Source organism: Choloepus didactylus, chromosome 16 (genome assembly GCF_015220235.1).
Source record: "Choloepus didactylus isolate mChoDid1 chromosome 16, mChoDid1.pri, whole genome shotgun sequence".
Lineage (NCBI taxonomy): Eukaryota > Metazoa > Chordata > Mammalia > Pilosa > Megalonychidae > Choloepus > Choloepus didactylus.
This window is the reverse complement of record NC_051322.1, coordinates 26,209,605-26,228,501: the sequence shown is the minus strand read 5'-3', so window position 1 is coordinate 26,228,501 and position 18,897 is coordinate 26,209,605. Positions and strand designations below refer to the sequence as shown.

At 38.3% G+C, this 18,897-nt stretch overlaps 1 protein-coding gene across 2 annotated transcripts in view; it reads right to left on the bottom strand.

The window, feature by feature from the left end:
- MBD2 (methyl-CpG binding domain protein 2) overlaps positions 1–18,897 on the bottom strand; it is a 91,168-nt gene that overhangs the window by 69,370 nt on the left and 2,901 nt on the right. For both annotated transcript variants that reach the window (XM_037805567.1, XM_037805566.1), the window contains exon 2: positions 873–1,032. In XM_037805567.1, the coding sequence (XP_037661495.1) occupies positions 873–1,032 (160 nt within the window). The remainder of the gene's footprint in view (positions 1–872; positions 1,033–18,897) is intronic.

The following is an 18,897-nucleotide window of genomic DNA, read 5'->3' as shown; positions in this document are numbered from 1 at the left end:
CCAAAGCCCTTTACACTCTACCTCAATGCCTCTGGGCCCCTATAATGAACGCAGTATCTCAAGGTTCATGCAGGGTATATCCATCATATCCCAAGAAAGAACAGCCCCTACACTTCCTCCATTAGTCTCATGCAGTCAGTGTTACCCAGTTGTGATGGCAACACACATACACACATATTCCTGAAATTTACAGGAAGAAAAAATTTGAGAAAAAATGGGTGTACAGGATTAGCTGCCATTGGGGGAAAAGAACTTGTCCTTGTAATGATATTTGGGTACTTCTGTACAGATAAATTAATATCATAACTCAGAATTACTTTGTTTAAATTCTTATACAAGAAACTATAAACTAAGAAGCTCAATAAAAATTGAGCCAATGGAAAACTCTCCAACAGTATTAGTATGAGGATATTGTTCCTAAGAGTCATTATCCTCAAACTACCAGAAGTTCAAGATAAAAACTGCCCTTTCTCAAATCCTGATAGGAAATTATAACTATGTGGTAAGAGTATTTGCCACATTAAGATTTTGCCTCTTTTTTGGGCAATAGGGACTTTTTTTTTAAATGGGGACAATTAACAGCAACAGAGAAATCTTTTGTAAACAGCCCCAATGGACCAAAACTGTGTGTATGTTGGCCAAGAGAGAGACTGAAATGCTGTTTTCAACTGTGCACAATTTACTTATGCTCTCTCTGTAAGTACTGCCAACCTGAAAATAAATCAGGTTTATAAGTCAAAATGCTTTGCAGAAAAATTAAAAACTGGGATAGTCAGATAGCCAAAATTCCAGTGACAATACAAAATAATTACCTAATTATAAGGTAAGATACTTTTTGAGAGCCTTTCAAAGCTCTAACTAAATTAACCAACCTTATTTTGATTGAGAGGATCATTCCGCAGTCTCTGTTTGTTCTTCTGTAATTTACTAGGCATCATCTTTCCAGTTCTGAAGTCAAAACTGCTGAGATCAACAGCATTTCCCAGGTACCTTGCCAACTGAGGTTTGCTTCTGAACTTCTTACCATTTGGACTAGAAAGAAAAATAAGGTTAATTGTACAAAAGACAAGAACGTTTACCCTACATCTCTAAATAAATCTTTTTTCATGTCTTCCTTTCTGCTCCCAATTGTTACCACATTACCATTTTACATGTTTATTCTTTTAAAGAAATTTTAAAGTCTGCAAGTTCCCTGTAAGAAAGGATAGTGTGTCATCTAATATAATGCTCCATTAAGTACACCACTGGAGCACAGAACAGATGTGACTAGAGATTATCCCACTGGTCACTCACTCTGCAACCACTGACAGAATCCTAACACAAATTGCATGCACAGCATAACATACACACTGCATATCTTCAATCTTAGAAACTCCTTTTTCAAATTGCCCCAAAAATGCTGTATTTTCTGTATTACATACACACAATGAAGCAGGAACTCTTCTGAAGCCAACGACCCTTACTGAAAGCACCCTATACACACACAAATACTTGGTATCCATATAATCTCTGGGCTACCAATTTGGGCTCAAAAACACAACAGAAAAAAAAAATTCTTGAATACTGGCAATATTTAAATGTTCCCCTAAATATAACTACTGAAATGAGAAAACTAAGGCAAACATTTGTGAATGGGTTTGTACAGTGTTGGTATGAGTTTTATTACTCCAGCTCCTACCTTAGAGAAGCATATCAAGAATAATTTACTTCTTACTAAAGTAATATTGTCAATGCTGGCAAGCTATAAAAGTATCAGAATTATACAAAGAGCTACAGTAAACCCAAATTTACTAAAAAAATTTCCCTATTCATTAACCTGGAAGAAAAATTTATAAGAATGTCCCCCAAAGTCTTATCTAGTAAATTTTCTTAGCCAAGTGTTCAATAAACTTAAAGTCAGCATGACATGTCACCTGAAGAGAATTGTGAGAATTCTAGAGTACTTCTCATTCAAAGAAGCCAGCATATCATATTTAGAACTTAACCTTGCAACAACTGACCATCATAAAAGAAAAATAATTCAACAGGAAGACAAAAGAAAAAGGCAAGGAAGCCAAGCAATAAAATATTTCCCTGGAAAAGCTAAGAGAAATTCTCTCCAGGTCAAATCCAAACCTTTAAGCCCCACTTGGTCACAAACTATGGTATTCTGCCACGACAGACTTCAAGAAAATGAAAGATCTTATCAATATTCTTTTTCTACAATCCCATGATGTAAGTATTTCTGAAACACCATTCAAGGAATAGAATTCAGCCTAGAGATGAAGATAACAACCAGAACGTAACAAAGGAGACAAACTGAGCATACCCAAGGGAAGAGAGTAGGTTAAGCAAACCTCAACTCCAATTCTAACCCAAATTTCCAAATATGCTCAGTATCACTAAATAGAATAGTACGTAACCTTCAGTACTGACCAAAGCGTATACCATCTCTACCCATGACATACTTCCACTCCCAAACCTAATCATCTGTATTCCCCATCCTTGTCAGAGGTATCACTGTCCACCTAGTACCTTATCACTTACACTAAGAAGGCTCCATCACAATCCTTCAGTGCCTCATCCCTCGGGAACACGTCCAGTACCAAGTTCTAAACTTTCAGTCTCCTCAATGCTGACAAAATAGCTTCACCTCCTTAATGAAATATCAAAAGTCTCCAATTTGTTATATATAGATAGATAGATATAGATGGATATGGATATGGATATATATTCCAGACTCTTTCTTACCAGCCTTGTTATCCTACATTCTAAACTCAATGAATATACTCAGCCACCAAAATATGCCATGTATCTTTGACTCTGACAGTTATCTACTACAGCTGAAAACATAATAGAGCCTCACTGTAACATTCCTCCATAGAACAAAACTTATTAGAGATAAATCAGTTTTAGACACCTCTCCCCCAAATCAAGGAAATTTAGTTAAGTACCTAAGAACTCAATAAAAGACTATTCTCATGAAATGTGATTATATGCTATATATTCTAGAGTTGCAGTTTAACATAGCCTAAAATATTTCCTGTTTATCGATTTTGAAAATCAAATAGAAGGTACCTACTCTAAGAAAGGCCTGACACTACTAATAAACTAAATTGGCAATGAAAGAAAAAAAGGTAGAAGTCAGGTTTTAACTATTAGCAGACCCAAAATAAATATGAAATATCAACTGGTATCCAGTAAGCTCTTATACATACCAAATCACTATCCCGTCATAAAGATGGAATTCTACAAAGCACCTATATTAATCTTGTTACAAATACTTATCACGCACAGTTGCCTTCAGAGAACAGTGGGGTAACAAGCCTTTTTCTTCTCCATAACTGATGTGGCTTATGCACAGTACTGTAAGGAAAGTCAACCTAGCTGCCCCAGGGGATTTTAAGACCAAGGACTTTTTTCTGCTAGAGATGGAGGGCAAGCAGATAAAAGGGCAAAGCCCAAGAGACTGGTTAAGCAAGAATTCTGCTCCTTAGATACAGACAATCTACACAGCAGCAAACTAACCCTAGAAGTGGCAAACTGAGGGGAAAAAATGCTACATGAACAAGATGAAAGCATGACACTAAATTTAGTTCTGGTCTTACCAAGTGACTAAGTTACCGGGTTCAGCCCTCTAAGATGGCTGCTATTGGTCCCAGTCTCAGAAACACCAGAACCTAACATGACTAAGCTTTTATCTAAAGCTTCAAATCATAACTTGGGGAAATTACTTTTATTTTTTTTTAATTCTAGTAAACCAGTGAAGGATATTAGTCATTTTCAGTTTTCTCTGCCCAAAGTGATTACTTGTAATCCCAGAAATGAAATACTAATATTTCACTTTCAACCTCAAAAAAAAATTCCCTACCAACTGTCCCCAAGATACACCATCCCTGAACCAACTTGTGATCACACCTTTAACTTCTTCTACCCACTAAATACCCCGGAGAAAAATAACGACTGGGGGTGATTAAATGAAAACCCAAAAACATGAGTTCTATTTTTCCTGTTCTTATAAGAACATTTCACCCCTTGAACTGTCTTTGCCTGCTTTCATTTCTATTAAGCAGTTTAAAGCAATTCTTAAACCTAACTCCATCTTAAAAGGTTTTTAAATATAAATTTAGTATTTAAAAGAAGGAAATTTGAAAAAAATTAAGATAGTAGAAATATTTAAGATTAATTCAGTCACTTTAATTTAGTGGTATTCATTTTGTTACTCTATAAACTCACCTGTAATCACCATTAATTGAGCTAATTAACTACAAATGCCCCACCAGGCCATCAAATAAAATTAACTATTCTGAAGGGTTGTTGCTTTCATGTGAAACTGCACTCTGAAACCACCTCCTCTACGACATTAGAACATGTTTTTTCAGGTTACTTTGGTAACATGGGTAATCATGATGTTTTGTCAGACCATTATAAGGAGACCAGAGTCTAAACAAACACAAATGTATCTTCAAACCCATTTCTAACTAGATGAACTGTGGAGGTGGAAGTAGAGTGGAATCAGAGTGAAATGACCTGTGAGTGACAAGGGAATCAGATCATAGATCACAGACGGCTAGTGTGGTGGCTTGGAATTAAACATGTTTTTAATCTTAATCAATTCCTATGGGTGGGAACACCTTGTAAATGGGACCTTTTGATGAGGACACTTCAGTTAAGGTGTGGCCCAACTGAATCAGGATAAATCTTAATCCTATTACTGAAGGCTTCCTAGGGAAGGCCACAGAGAGACTCTAAAAATTCTGTAAGGTACAGCATTGAAAATGTTTGAGAATAAAGAAATATCAACTATCCATTTTTTTTTTTTACCTCTTTAAATAATACAGCATCTTTGTTACTGGTTTCGAGAAGAATCATATTGAAAAAAAGTAAAAAAAAAAATTTTCTCTGACTTTAAATAAAAATCATATCCAGAAATCAAACTTTAGCTAAGACTAAAAATGTGACATCAGTATTCTTTTTGCAGTTAGATACAAAACATATAATCAGAAAAATACTAAACCAATTAAATCAAGAATACATACCATTGCTTCAAAACTACATGACAAACACACACACACACAAACACACACACACACAGGTCAGCCCTCCCTTCTTTGATTCTGCCTTTCTTCCAATCTTTAAATGTAGACCTTTCCTAAAATGGACCATCCTGGACACACCTCTTCTGTGACTTGTCCTTCCCCCCACCCACAGCCCCATAGATTTTATCTACTCTTATCTTACTTAAATCTCTCATCAGTTACTAAATCCAGTTCCTTCATGATCACCTTTGAATGCATCCTTCTTTTCCATTTCCATTGCTCAAATCTAGCCTTTATCTCCTCAGGTCTAAACCACCATGACAGGCCAAGGATTTTCTATTGTCTGTCATCTGCATTTTAAACTACCAGATTACTCTTCCTAAAATATCACTGTGGGTGCCTCCCTACCGTCCTAGGATCCGCGCCGGCCCTGCCCAGGCCAAGCCACCAGGGCCTCAGCTGGGAGCCCCACAGCCCTTAATCATAGCAGCGTGAGGGAGAGAGAAGCACCCCCAGGATTAGCAAAGCCTCCTGTCAAGCACTCTTGCAACCATGCCCAAGAGAAGGGCAAAAGGAGATACTAAAGGTGACAAAGCAAAGGGGAAGGGGGAGATCTGCATGGCTGTCTGATAAACCTGCCCCTCCAAAACCAGAGCCCAGGCCTAAAAAGGTCCCAGCAAGGAAGGGAGAGAAGCTGCCCAGAGGGAAAAAGGGAAAAGCAGATGCTGGCAAGGATAGGAACAACCCTGCCAAAAACAGAGATGCCGCCACAGTTCATGCACAGAAAGTGGAAGGCAATGGAGAAGTCAAGTGAAGTGTACATTTTTGACAGCTTTGTACTTCTAGTGACTCTACTGTTTGAAATAGTTTTTTTAAATCAAGTTTTATAAAAATGCAAAAATTTGGTTTACCATTTTTGTTGTTATGTTAGCACACAGAATGCTTCATTGTTGTCTTTTGTAGAAAGGTCAAATACCACTAATAGAATGTTTCAGAAGACAGACTGAAATGGAGGAAAATATGATTGTCTATCCTGGATTTTGAAGATTCTCCTTGGTTCCCAGGAGGAATTCTCTAACATTCTGACACGGAAGCCTTGTCATGTGGGAAAGCAAAACTTCATGTGCTCTTCTCCTTCTCTGATGCTATCAGTGTAGACTTGAAATGAGTGTTGATGTGGCCCTGGTACCCCCAAAATCAACTGTTAGGTAAAAATGCTCAGGCAGCACAGACTTCTGGTGATGACATGAAGATGGTGTCATTCAAAAAAGCCACGATTCCTGCTTTTAGTTTGTGGATTGCCTCACCAAGAATCCTGCTATTTAGTTCATTTCCTCCATATCAGAGTTGGCCTATGAATAGCTCTTAAAAAACTATATGCTTCATGTGAAATGTCCACCAGGGTTGAAAAGTTTTCTTGTAGACTGGGGTATGGATATTGCAAAATGTTATTAATGGTTGCCTACGTCCTGCTGGAAGTAACATGACTGTTTTTGAAAAGTATCTTATAAAGCTGGATGCAAGTTGGCTTGGAGAGGGGGGATGGAATCATTTCCTACTGGAAGTTATTAAGATAGTCTCCAGTACTGCCTTGTGAAAGTTCTATAGTTTTATTTTTCACATTTATCCTTAGTCTCCCCTCAACTGATTTTTGTGAAAAATGTGAGGAAGAAATCCTATTTAATATTTTTTTTCCATATAGAAAGTAATTGTCTCAGAACCATTTACTGAAAAGTTCATCCTTTCCTCACTGATCTGTAATGTTGGCTCTTTCATAAACCAAGTTTCTGTGGGGGGGGGGGGGGGATGTGGTGGGTCTGTTCTTATGCTCTGTTCTGATACACTGATTAATCTGACTAACCTTGTGCCAGTACTAAACTCTCCTGATTACTACAACTTTAGAAAAAGGTCTTTATATCTCAAAGGGCAAATCCTACCTCCACCCCCAACACCACCCTAAATTTTTCTTCCTTGGGAGTATCTTGACTCTTCTTAGCCATGTGCTCTTTTGTGCAACTTCTTGAATTAGACTGGCAAGTTCTACACTAAACAAACAAACAAAAATCCTGTTGAAATTTTGATTGGATTTATAATGGGAGCCAAGTCATCTTTACAATACTGAGTCTTCCAATCTGTGAATACAGTATAGCTCTCCATTTATTTAGACCTTTTAAATGTCTTTCAATAAAGTTCTCAAAAAAAAAAAAAAAAATCACTGTGACCATAGTTTCTGCTTTAAGATTTCAATTTCATGCTCTACCCCATAAGCAAAAGGAAGCCAAACATCTTAGCCCTGCATTTGAGATCCTTTTTCACCTGGCCTCCGTTACTTTTCAACCCTACTTCCCACCCCTTACTCCAATCATATTGGCTTACTCTATTCTGAGTGGACCAAGTGAACAGTTTCCCTCTTCCGTCCTTTGCTAGAAGATTTCTTTTACTTGGTCCATAATACATGCCCCCTCCCTCAATCTCCAAACACCCCAAAAATACCAATGCATCTTAAATCCCATCTTTTCCAGAAGCCTTCACAAAACACAGTAATAGGAATGTTTTCTTCCTCTGAATACATACAGCAATTGCTGCCTGTATTAGAAAATAATCATGACCTGCCTACTGGCATCACTTCTGTTCTAGTTTTGAAATATTGAGTTCTGTATAGTTATTAAGCTTCCTTAAGTTTAAATCTTATCTTCACAAGTAACATTAAACTCATTAATGTCATCTTCACATTTACCCAGAGCACTTGGTTCAATACCTTGCAGAGTAAGCTCTCAATTAATGTTTGCTGATTTGATCTAAAAGGAAATAAATTATGTAAATGAGACAGGCCAAAGGCTATCTGAAATTAGAAACATTCTTGAAACTAAACTATTTGTAACCACAAATAAGAAAATCATTGGGTGGTTTTAAAATCTAGGCAAAGATAAGATAGGAAACTTTCTAATGGATGGAGCAGTATGATTCCTGAACTCAATGAACAATCCTACACCATCAAAAATAGGGACAAACATCATGTCCCCTGAGATGCGATATAAAGTATAAACACCACATATCAAGTATTCCTGCCATAAACCCAAACCTGCATCTGATCAAGCCTCAGGCTGTGAACAGTTTACAGGTAACACAGGAGCTAGAGAAACAAGGTAAACAATACCATGAGGATGCAATCAGCAAAATCCAGAATGTAAAATTTCTACAGACAGACAACAAATAAAATTGTGGTAGTGGGGGTATGATGGAGAATCTATAAATTAAAAGAGATCAAGAACTGAATTATATATTTGAAAGTGGTTAAAAGGGGAAATGTTAGGTGTATATATGGTGCTACAACAAAAATTTACGGAAAAAAATCCATGGAATTCACAACACAATGATCCTAAGTTAAACCATGGACTACAGATTTACAGCCTATAGGTTAACAGTACAATTATGAAAATATGCTTTCCTCAATTGTAACAAATGAACCACACCAATGCAAAGTGTTAATAATAATAGGGTGGTATACGGGAATCCTGTATTTTATGCATGATTATTCTGTAAACCCACAATTTCTCTAATAAAAAAAAAAAAAGACAGAGATTTAAGAGACATATGAATCAATATGTGTTGGAATATGTAAGTCTAGTTTGGCTATCATTTGGACAAATCAACTATTAAAAAATCAAAATCCCTGTAAAATTTAAAAACTGACTAGATTTTTGATATTACAGAATTATTCATTTTTAGGCATGATAATAGGATTTGGGCAGAATTTTTAAAATGGCATTACATTTTAGAAATGCAAACTGAGGTACTTATGAATGAAATTATATGATGTGAGATTTGCTTCAAAATAATGCAGGTTGCTTCAGGGGAAGTGGGGGGGGGATATAGATAAAATATGATCGACCATGTATGGACAAATGTTGAAGCTGGGTACTTGGTATTTTTCATACTATTCTATTTTTGTATACGTGTTTGAAAATCTCTATAATAAAACATTTAAAATGTAGGCAATTAAAGTATGCGAACTGAACATTTCCCCTGAAAACAGGAAATTAGTTTTAAAGAAATATTAAGGGTTTGGGCAACTGTGTGCATAAAAGAATTTCCTTGGCAGTGGCGATGGGAAGGTGGAGAATTATTTAAATAGCTTCAGTAAGAAAAATATTCTATTTACAATTTTGCTACTGATAAAATGAGCCAGCATTCCTCCTTTTCCCTAGATATTAACTGTGCCAGTTTGAATGTATTATGTCCCCTCAAACTCCATTATCTTTGATGTAATCTTGTGTGGGCAGACGTATCAGTGTTGATTAGATTGTAATTCTTTGAGTGTTTCAATGGGGATGAGCCCCACACAACTGTGGGTGATGACTCTGTTTGGATAATTTCCATGGAGGTGTTACCCCACCCATTCAGGGTGGGTCTAAATTAAATCACTGGACCCATATAAATGAGCTGACAAACAGAAGGAACTGAGTGCAGCTGAGACTGATATTCTGAAGAAGAGCTACAGCCAAGAGGAACACTTTGAAGAATGCACAGAAGCTGAGAGAGCAGCTGCAGATGAGAGACAGTTTAAAGACAGCCATTGAAAGCAAACTTGCTCCAGAGAAGCTAAGAGAGGACAAACACCCCAAGAGCAATTAAGAGTGACATTTCTGAGGAACTGCAGCCTAGAGAGGAACGTCCTGGGAGAAAGCCATTTTGAAACCAGAACTCCAGAGCAGACGCCAGCCACGTGTCTTCCCAGCTAACAGAGGTTTTCCAGACACCATTGGCTATCCTTCAGTAAAGGTACCCAATTGTTGACACATTAACCTTAGACACTTTATGGCCTTAAGACTAACTGTGTAACCAAATAAACCCCTTTTTATAAAAGCCAATCCATCTCTGGTGTTTTGCATTCCGGCAGCATTAGCAAACTAGAACATTAACGTATAAGGATTTGCCACACAATTTAAAATGGTATAAAAGACTCATGAGGCAGGCGGGGCAAGATGGCAGACTGGTGAGCTGTATGTTTTAGTTACTCCTCCAGGAAAGTAGGTAAAAAGCCAGGAACTGCGTGGACTGGACACCACAGAGCAATCTGTCTTTGGGCATACTTCATACAACACTCATGAAAACGTGGAACTGCTGAGATCAGCGAAATCTGTAAGTTTTTGCGGCCAGGGGACCCGCGCCCCTCCCTGCCAGGCTCAGTCCCGGGGGAGGAGGGGCTGTCAGCTCCGGGAAGGAGAAGGGAGAATTGCAGTGGCTGCTCTTATCGGAAACTCATTCTACTGATTCAAACTCCAACCATAGATAGACTGAGACCAGACACCAGAGACTCTGAGAGCAGCCAGCCCAGCAGAGAGGAGACAGGCATAGAAAAAAAACAACACGAAAAACTCCAAAATAAAAGCAGAGGATTTTTGGAGTTCTGGTGAACACAGAAAGGGGAAGGGCGGAGATCAGGCCTTGAGGCGCATATGCAAATCCCAAAGCAAGGCTGATCTCTCTGCCCTGGGCACCTTTCCTTAATGGCCCTGGTTGCTTTGTCTATTAGCATTTCAATAACCCATTAGATCTCTGAGGAGGGCCGTTTTTGTTTTGTTTTTTTTTTAAATCCTTTTTGCTTTTTCTAAAACAATTACTCTAAGAAGCTCAACACAGAAAGCTTCAAAGAATTGAAATTTGGGCACGTCAACTCAAGAGCAGAACTAAGAGAGCTCTGAGACAAAAGGCAATAATCCAGTGGCTGAGAAAATTCACTAAACAACACAACTTCCCAAGAAAAGGGGGGTGTCTGCTCACAGCCACCATCCTGGTGGACAGGAAACACTCCTGCCCATCGCCAGCCCCATAGCCCAGAGCTGCCCCAGACAACCCAGTGTGACGGAAGTGCTTCAAATAACAGGCACACACCACAAAACTGGGCGTGGACATTAGCCTTCCCTGCAACCTCAGCTGAATGTCCCAGAGCTGGGAAGGGGGAGCAGTGTGAATTAACAGAGCCCCATTCAGCCATCATTTGAGCAGACTGGGAGCCTCCCAACACAGCCCAGCAGCCCAGAACTGCCCTGGGGGGACGGCACTCACCTGTGACATAGCACAGTCATCCCTCAACAGAGGACCCGGGGTGCACAGCCTGGAAGAGGGGCCCACTTGCAAGTCTCAGGAGCCATACGCCAATACCAAAGACTTGTGGGTCAGTGGCAGAGACAAACTGTGGCAGGACTGAACTGAAGGATTAGACTATTGCAGCAGCTTTAAAACTCTAGGATCATCAGGGAGATTTGATTGTTAGGGCCACCCCCCCTCCCCGACTGCCCAGAAACACGCCCCACATACAGGGCAGGCAACACCAACTACACACGCAAGCTTGGTACACCAATTGGGCCCCACAAGACTCACTCCCCCACTCACCAAAAAGGCTAAGCAGGGGAGATCTGGCTTGTGGAGAACAGGTGGCTCGTGGACGCCACCTGCTGGTTAGTTAGAGAAAGTGTACTCCACGAAGCTGTAGATCTGATAAATTAGAGATAAGGACTTCAACTGGTCTACAAACCCTAAAAGAACCCTATCAAGTTCAGCAAATGCCACGAGGCCAAAAACAACAGAAAATTATAAAGCATATGAAAAAACCAGACGATATGGATAACCCAAGCCCAAGCACCCAAATCAAAAGACCAGAAGAGACACAGCACCTAGAGCAGCTACTCAAAGAACTAAAGATGAACAATGAGACCATAGTACGGGATATGAAGGAAATCAAGAAGACCCTAGAAGAGCATAAAGAAGACATTGCAAGACTAAATAAAAAAATGGATGATCTTATGGAAATTAAAGAAACTGTTGACCAAATCAAAAAGATTCTGGACACTCATAGTACAAGACTAGAGGAAGCTGAACAACGAATCAGTGACCTGGAAGATGACAGAATGGAAAACGAAAGCATAAAAGAAAGAATGGGGAAAAAAATTGAAAAACTCGAAATGGACCTCAGGGATATGATAGATAATATGAAACGTCCGAATATAAGACTCATTGGTGTCCCAGAAGGGGAAGAAAAGGGTAAAGGTCTAGGAAGGGTATTCAAAGAAATTGTTGGGGAAAACTTCCCAAATCTTCTAAACAACATAAATACACAAATCATAAATGCTCAGCAAACTCCAAATAGAATAAATCCAAAAAAACCCACTCCGAGACATATACTGATCACACTGTCAAACACAGAAGAGAAGGAGCAAGTTCTGAAAGCAGCAAGAGAAAAGCAATTCACCACATACAAAGGAAACAGCATAAGACTAACTAGTGACTACTCAGCAGCCACCATGGAGGCAAGAAGGCAGTGGCATGATATATTTAAAATTCTGAGTGAGAGGAATTTCCAGCCAAGAATACTTTATCCAGCAAAGCTCTCCTTCAAATTTGAGGGAGAGTTTAAATTTTTCACAGACAAAGAAATGCTGAGAGAATTTGCTAACAAGAGACCTGCCCTACTGGAGATACTAAAGGGAGCCCTACAGACAGAGAAACAAAGACAGGACAGAGAGACTTGGAGAAAGGTTCAGTACTAAAGAGATTCGGTATGGGTACAATAAAGGATATTAATAGAGAGAGGGAAAAATATGGCAAACATAATCCAAAGGATAAGATGGCCGATTCAAGAAATGCCTTCACGGTTTTAACGTTGAATGTAAATGGATTAAACTCCCCAATTAAAAGATATAGATTCGCAGAATGGATCAAAAAAAATGAACCATCAATATGTTGCATACAAGAGACTCATCTTAGACACAGGGACACAAAGAAACTGAAAGTGAAAGGATGGAAAAAAATATTTCATGCAAGCTACAGCCAAAAGAAAGCAGGTGTAGCAATATTAATCTCAGATAAAATAGACTTCAAATGCAGGGATGTTTTGAGAGACAAAGAAGGCCACTACATACTAATAAAAGGGGCAATTCAGCAAGAAGAAATAACAATCGTAAATGTCTATGCACCCAATCAAGGTGCCACAAAATACATGAGAGAAACACTGGCAAAACTAAAGGAAGCAATTGATGTTTCCACAATAATTGTGGGAGACTTCAACACATCACTCTCTCCTATAGATAGATCAACCAGACAGAAGACCAATAAGGAAATTGAAAACCTAAACAATCTGATAAATGAATTAGATTTAACAGACATCTACAGGACATTACATCCCAAATCACCAGGATACACATACTTTTCTAGTGCTCACGGAACTTTCTCCAGAATAGATCATATGCGGGGACATAAAACAAGCCTCAATAAATTTAAAAAGATTGAAATTATTCAAAGCACATTCTCTGACCACAATGGAATACAATTAGAAGTCAATAACCATCAGAGACTTAGAAAAATCACAAATACCTGGAGGTTAAACAACACACTCCTAAACAATCAGTGGGTTAAAGAAGAAATAGCAAGAGAAATTGCTAAATATATAGAGACGAATGAAAATGAGAACACAACATACCAAAACCTATGGGATGCAGCAAAAGCAGTGCTAAGGGGGAAATTTATAGCACTAAACGCATATATTAAAAAGGAAGAAAGAGCCAAAACCAAAGAACTAATGGATCAACTGAAGAAGCTAGAAAATGAACAGCAAACCAATCCTAAACCAAGTAGAAGAAAAGAAATAACAAGGACTAAAGCAGAAATAAATGACATAGAGAACAAAAAAACAGTAGAGAGGATAAATATCACCAAAAGTTGGTTCTTTGAGAAGATCAACAAGATTGACAAGCCCCTAGCTAGACTGACAAAATCAAAGAGAGAAGACCCATATAAACAAAATAATGAATGAAAAAGGTGACATAACTGCAGATCCTGAAGAAATTAAAAAAATTATAAGAGGATATTATGAACAACTGTATGGCAACAAACTGGACAATGTAGAAGAAATGGACAATTTCCTGGAAACATATGAACAACCTAGACTGACCAGAGAAGAAATAGAAGACCTCAACCAACCCATCACAAGCAAAGAGATCCAATCAGTCATCAAAAAGCTTCCCACAAATAAATGCCCAGGGCCAGATGGCTTCACAGGGGAATTCTACCAAACTTTCCAGAAAGAACTGACACCAATCTTACTCAAACTCTTTCAAAACATTGAAGAAAAGGGAACACTACCTAACTCATTTTATGAAGCTAACATCAATCTAATACCAAAACCAGGCAAAGATGCTACAAAAAAGGAAAACTACCGGCCAATCTCCCTAATGAATATAGATGCAAAAATCCTCAACAAAATACTTGCAAATCGAATCCAAAGACACATTAAAAAAATCATACACCATGACCAAGTGGGGTTCATTCCAGGCATGCAAGGATGGTTCAACATAAGAAAAACAATCAATGTACTACAACACATTAACAAGTCAAAAGGGAAAAATCAATTGATCATCTCAATAGATGCTGAAAAAGCATTTGACAAAATCCAACATCCCTTTTTGATAAAAACACTTCAAAAGGTAGGAATTGAAGGAAACTTCCTCAACATGATAAAGAGCATATATGAAAAACCCACAGCCAGCATAGTACTCAATGGTGAGAGACTGAAAGCCTTCCCTCTAAGATCAGGAACAAGACAAGGATGCCCGCTGTCACCACTGTTATTCAACATTGTGCTGGAAGTGCTAGCCAGGGCAATCCGGCAAGACAAAGAAATAAAAGGCATCCAAATTGGAAAAGAAGAAGTAAAACTGTCATTGTTTGCAGATGATATGATCTTATATCTAGAAAACCCTGAGAAATCGACGATACAGCTACTAGAGCTAATAAACAAATTTAGCAAAGTAGCAGGATACAAGATTAATGCACATAAGTCAGTCATGTTTCTATATGCTAGAAATGAACAAACTGAAGAGACACTCAAAAAAAGATACCATTTTCAATAGCAACTAAAAAAATCAAGTACCTAGGAATAAACTTAACCAAAGATGTAAAAGACCTATATAAAGAAAACTACATAACTCTACTAAAAGAAATAGAAAGGGACCTTAAAAGATGGAAAAATATTCCATGTTCATGGATAGGAAGGCTAAATGTCATTAAGATGTCAATTCTACCCAAACTCATCTACAGATTCAATGCAATCCCAATCAAAATTCCAACAACCTACTTTGCAGACTTGGAAAAGCTAGTTATCAAATTTATTTGGAAAGGGAAGATGCCTCGAATTGCTAAAGACACTCTAAAAAAGAAAAACGAAGTGGGAGGACTTACACTCCCTGACTTGGAAGCTTATTATAAAGCCACAGTTGCCAAAACAGCACGGTACTGGCACAAAGATAGACATACAGATCAATGGAATCGAATTGAGAATTCAGAGATACACCCTCAGATCTATGGCCGACTGATCTTTGATAAGGCCCCCAAAGTCACTGAACTGAGCCATAATGGTCTTTTCAACAAATGGGGCTGGGAGAGTTGGATATCCATATCCAAAAGAATGAAAGAGGACCCCTACCTCACCCCCTACACAAAAATTAACTCAAAATGGACCAAAGATCTCAATATAAAAGAAAGTATCGTAAAACTCCTAGAAGATAATGTAGGAAAACATCTTCAAGACCTTGTATTAGGCGGCCACTTCCTAGACTTTACACCCAAAGCACAAGCAACAAAAGAGAAAATAGATAAATGGGAACTCCTCAAGCTTAGAAGTTTCTGCACCTCAAAGGAATTTCTCAAAAAGGTAAAGAGGCAGCCAACTCAATGGGAAAAAATTTTTGGAAACCATGTATCTGACAAAAGACTGATATCTTGCATATACAAAGAAATCCTACAACTCAATGACAATAGTACAGACAGCCCAATTATAAAATGGGCAAAAGATATGAAAAGACAGTTCTCTGAAGAGGAAATACAAATGGCCAAGAAACACATGAAAAAATGTTCAGCTTCACTAGCTATTAGAGAGATGCAAATTAAAACCACAATGAGATACCATCTAACACCGGTTAGAATGGCTGCCATTAAACAAACAGGAAACTACAAATGCTGGAGGGGATGTGGAGAAATTGGAACTCTTATTCATTGCTGGTGGGACTGTATAATGGTTCAGCCACTATGGAAGTCAGTCTGGCAGTTCCTTAGAAAACTAGATATAGAGCTACCATTCGATCCAGCGATTGCACTTCTCGGTATATACCCGGAAGATCGGAAAGCAGTGACACGAACAGTATCTGCACGCCAATGTTCATAGCAGCATTATTCACAATTGCCAAGAGATGGAAACAACCCAAATGTCCTTCAACAGATGAGTGGATAAATAAAATGTGGTATATACACACGATGGAATACTACGCGGCAGTAAGAAGGAACGATCTCGTGAAACATATGATAACATGGATGAACCTTGAAGACATAATGCTGAGCGAAATAAGCCACGCACAAAAAGAGAAATATTATATGCTACCACTAATGTGAACTTTGAAAAATGTAAAACAAATGGTTTATAATGTAGAATGTAGGGGAACTAGCAGTAGAGAGTAATTAAGGAAGGGGGAACAATAATCCAAGAAGAACAGATAAGCTATTTAACGTTCTGGGGATGCCCACAAATGACTATGGTCTGTTAAATTCTGATGGATATAGTAGGAACAAGTTCACAGAAATGTTGCTATATTATGTAACTTTCTTGGGGTAAAGTAGGAACATGTTGGAAGTTAAGCAGTTATCTTAGGTTAGTTGTCTTTTTCTTACTCCCTTGTTATGGTCTCTTTGAAATGTTCTTTTATTGTATGTTTGTTTTCTTTTTAACTTTTTTTTTCATACAGTTGTTTTAAAAAAGAAGGGAAAGTTAAAAAAAAAAAAAGAAAGAAAGAAAAACAAGGGAAAAAAAAAAAGATGTAGTGCCCCCTTGAGGAGCCTGTGGAGAGTGCAGGGGTATTCGCCTAACCCACCTCCATGGTTGCTAATATGACCACAGACATAGGGGACTGGTGGTTTGATGGGTTGAGCCCTCTACCATAAGTTTTACCCTTGGGAAGATGGTTGCTGCAAAGGAGAGGCTAGGCCTCCCTATATTTGTGCCTAAGAGTCTCCTCCTGAATGCCTCTTTGTTGCTCAGATGTGGCCCTCTCTCTCTGGCTAAGCCAACTTGAAAGGTGAAATCACTGCCCTCCCCCCTACGTGGGATCAGACACCCAGGGGAGTGAATCTCCCTGGCAACGTGGAATATGACTCCTGGGGAGGAATGTAGACCCGGCATCGTGGGACGGAGAACATCTTCTTGACCAAAAGGGGGATGTGAAAGGAAATGAAATAAGCTTCAGTGGCAGAGAGATTCCAAAACGAGCCGAGAGATCACTCTGGAGGGCACTCTTACGCACACTTTAGACAACCCTTTTTAGGTTCTAAGGAATTGGGGTAGCTGGTGGTGGATACCTGAAACTACCAAACTACAACCCAGAACCCATGAATCTCGAAGACAGTTGTATAAAAAGGTAGCTTATGAGGGGTGACAATGGGATTGGGAAAGCCATAAGGACCACACTCCACTTTGTCTAGTTTATGGATGGATGAGTAGAAAAATAGGGGAAGGAAACAAATAGACAAAGGTACCCAGTGTTCTTTTTTACTTCAATTGCTCTTTTTCACTCTAATTATTATTCTTGTTATTTTTGTGTGTGTGCTAATGAAGGTGTCAGGGATTGATTTCGGTGATGAATGTACAACTATGTAATGGTACTGTAAACAATCGAAAGTACGATTTGTTTTGTATGACTGTGTGGTATGTGAATATATCTCAATAAAACGATGATTAAAAAAAAAAAACACACACTTTGAATGATAACATATGAACTGCCACAATACTATCAGTAATCCTGACAGAAGGCGAAATTATACTGCTTAACTGGCAACTGGAGGCACGCCTTCCTATTAGAACTTGACAGTTACAGGAAGCAGCCTAAAAACATTCTACCAAAATTTGAGGTTTACTCCATGAGCTTAATTCAGTCCAATTAATAAGTGTCAGCCACACCCTACTTAGCAGGCACAGGTTTAAATTAATCTCCCCAGGGGCAGGCTAATTCAGGGGTTAGCATTATTAGACTCGGCATGAACAACTGGGTGCAGGTGTTCACATTACCAAAGAGACAGTTAACTCCTAACCCAACTATTAAAAGATATGGTGGGGGTTTTGTTTAAGGATGAGAGGGTACACCGGCACACTAATATGTAAAGCAGTGACACCATGGGTTGAAAAATACTTTGTATTTAAAAGCCTCTTTTACAATGTGTAGGTGACCTCCATTCTTTAACACTAAAAGCTAGTCACAAGTCAGTGTAACTACTGTATCACAGACAGTATCACATTATGCTACATGTACCCTACTGCCTCAGAATGTAACCTCTTTGAAGAAAATCAAGACTGGGTGTTACAATCATACATAATACCCAGCAATTTGTAGGCAGTTAATAAACAATAGTCAACACTCCTTTAGGCCTGAATTAAAAACAAACCTGTTCAAGCATGTCCTTTCCATTTTGTATAAACAAGTTAAAAAAAAATCATGCTGTAGTCTCACATAAAAAGACTTTAATTTTAGAGAATAATTATTACTATACTGGTTTGTTATACATCTTAAGATGAATATGTTTAGAAAGTTTGTTCTGAGTCTATCAGTTTTTCTACCATAAAATATTTGATTTTGTATTATGAAGCTAATATTGAAAAATTTACCAACACGTTTAAAAAATATTAAGTGACCACAGGTTAGAATGATCAGTGTGGCAATCTGCCTTTTCAAAATAACTTTTCCAGCTATTTCAAGGAAAACAACAAAAAAGCTTTGTAACATCCAAAAGTTAGTTTGAACAAATACATCATCCCAAAACCAAACCAACCATATCTCAGGAG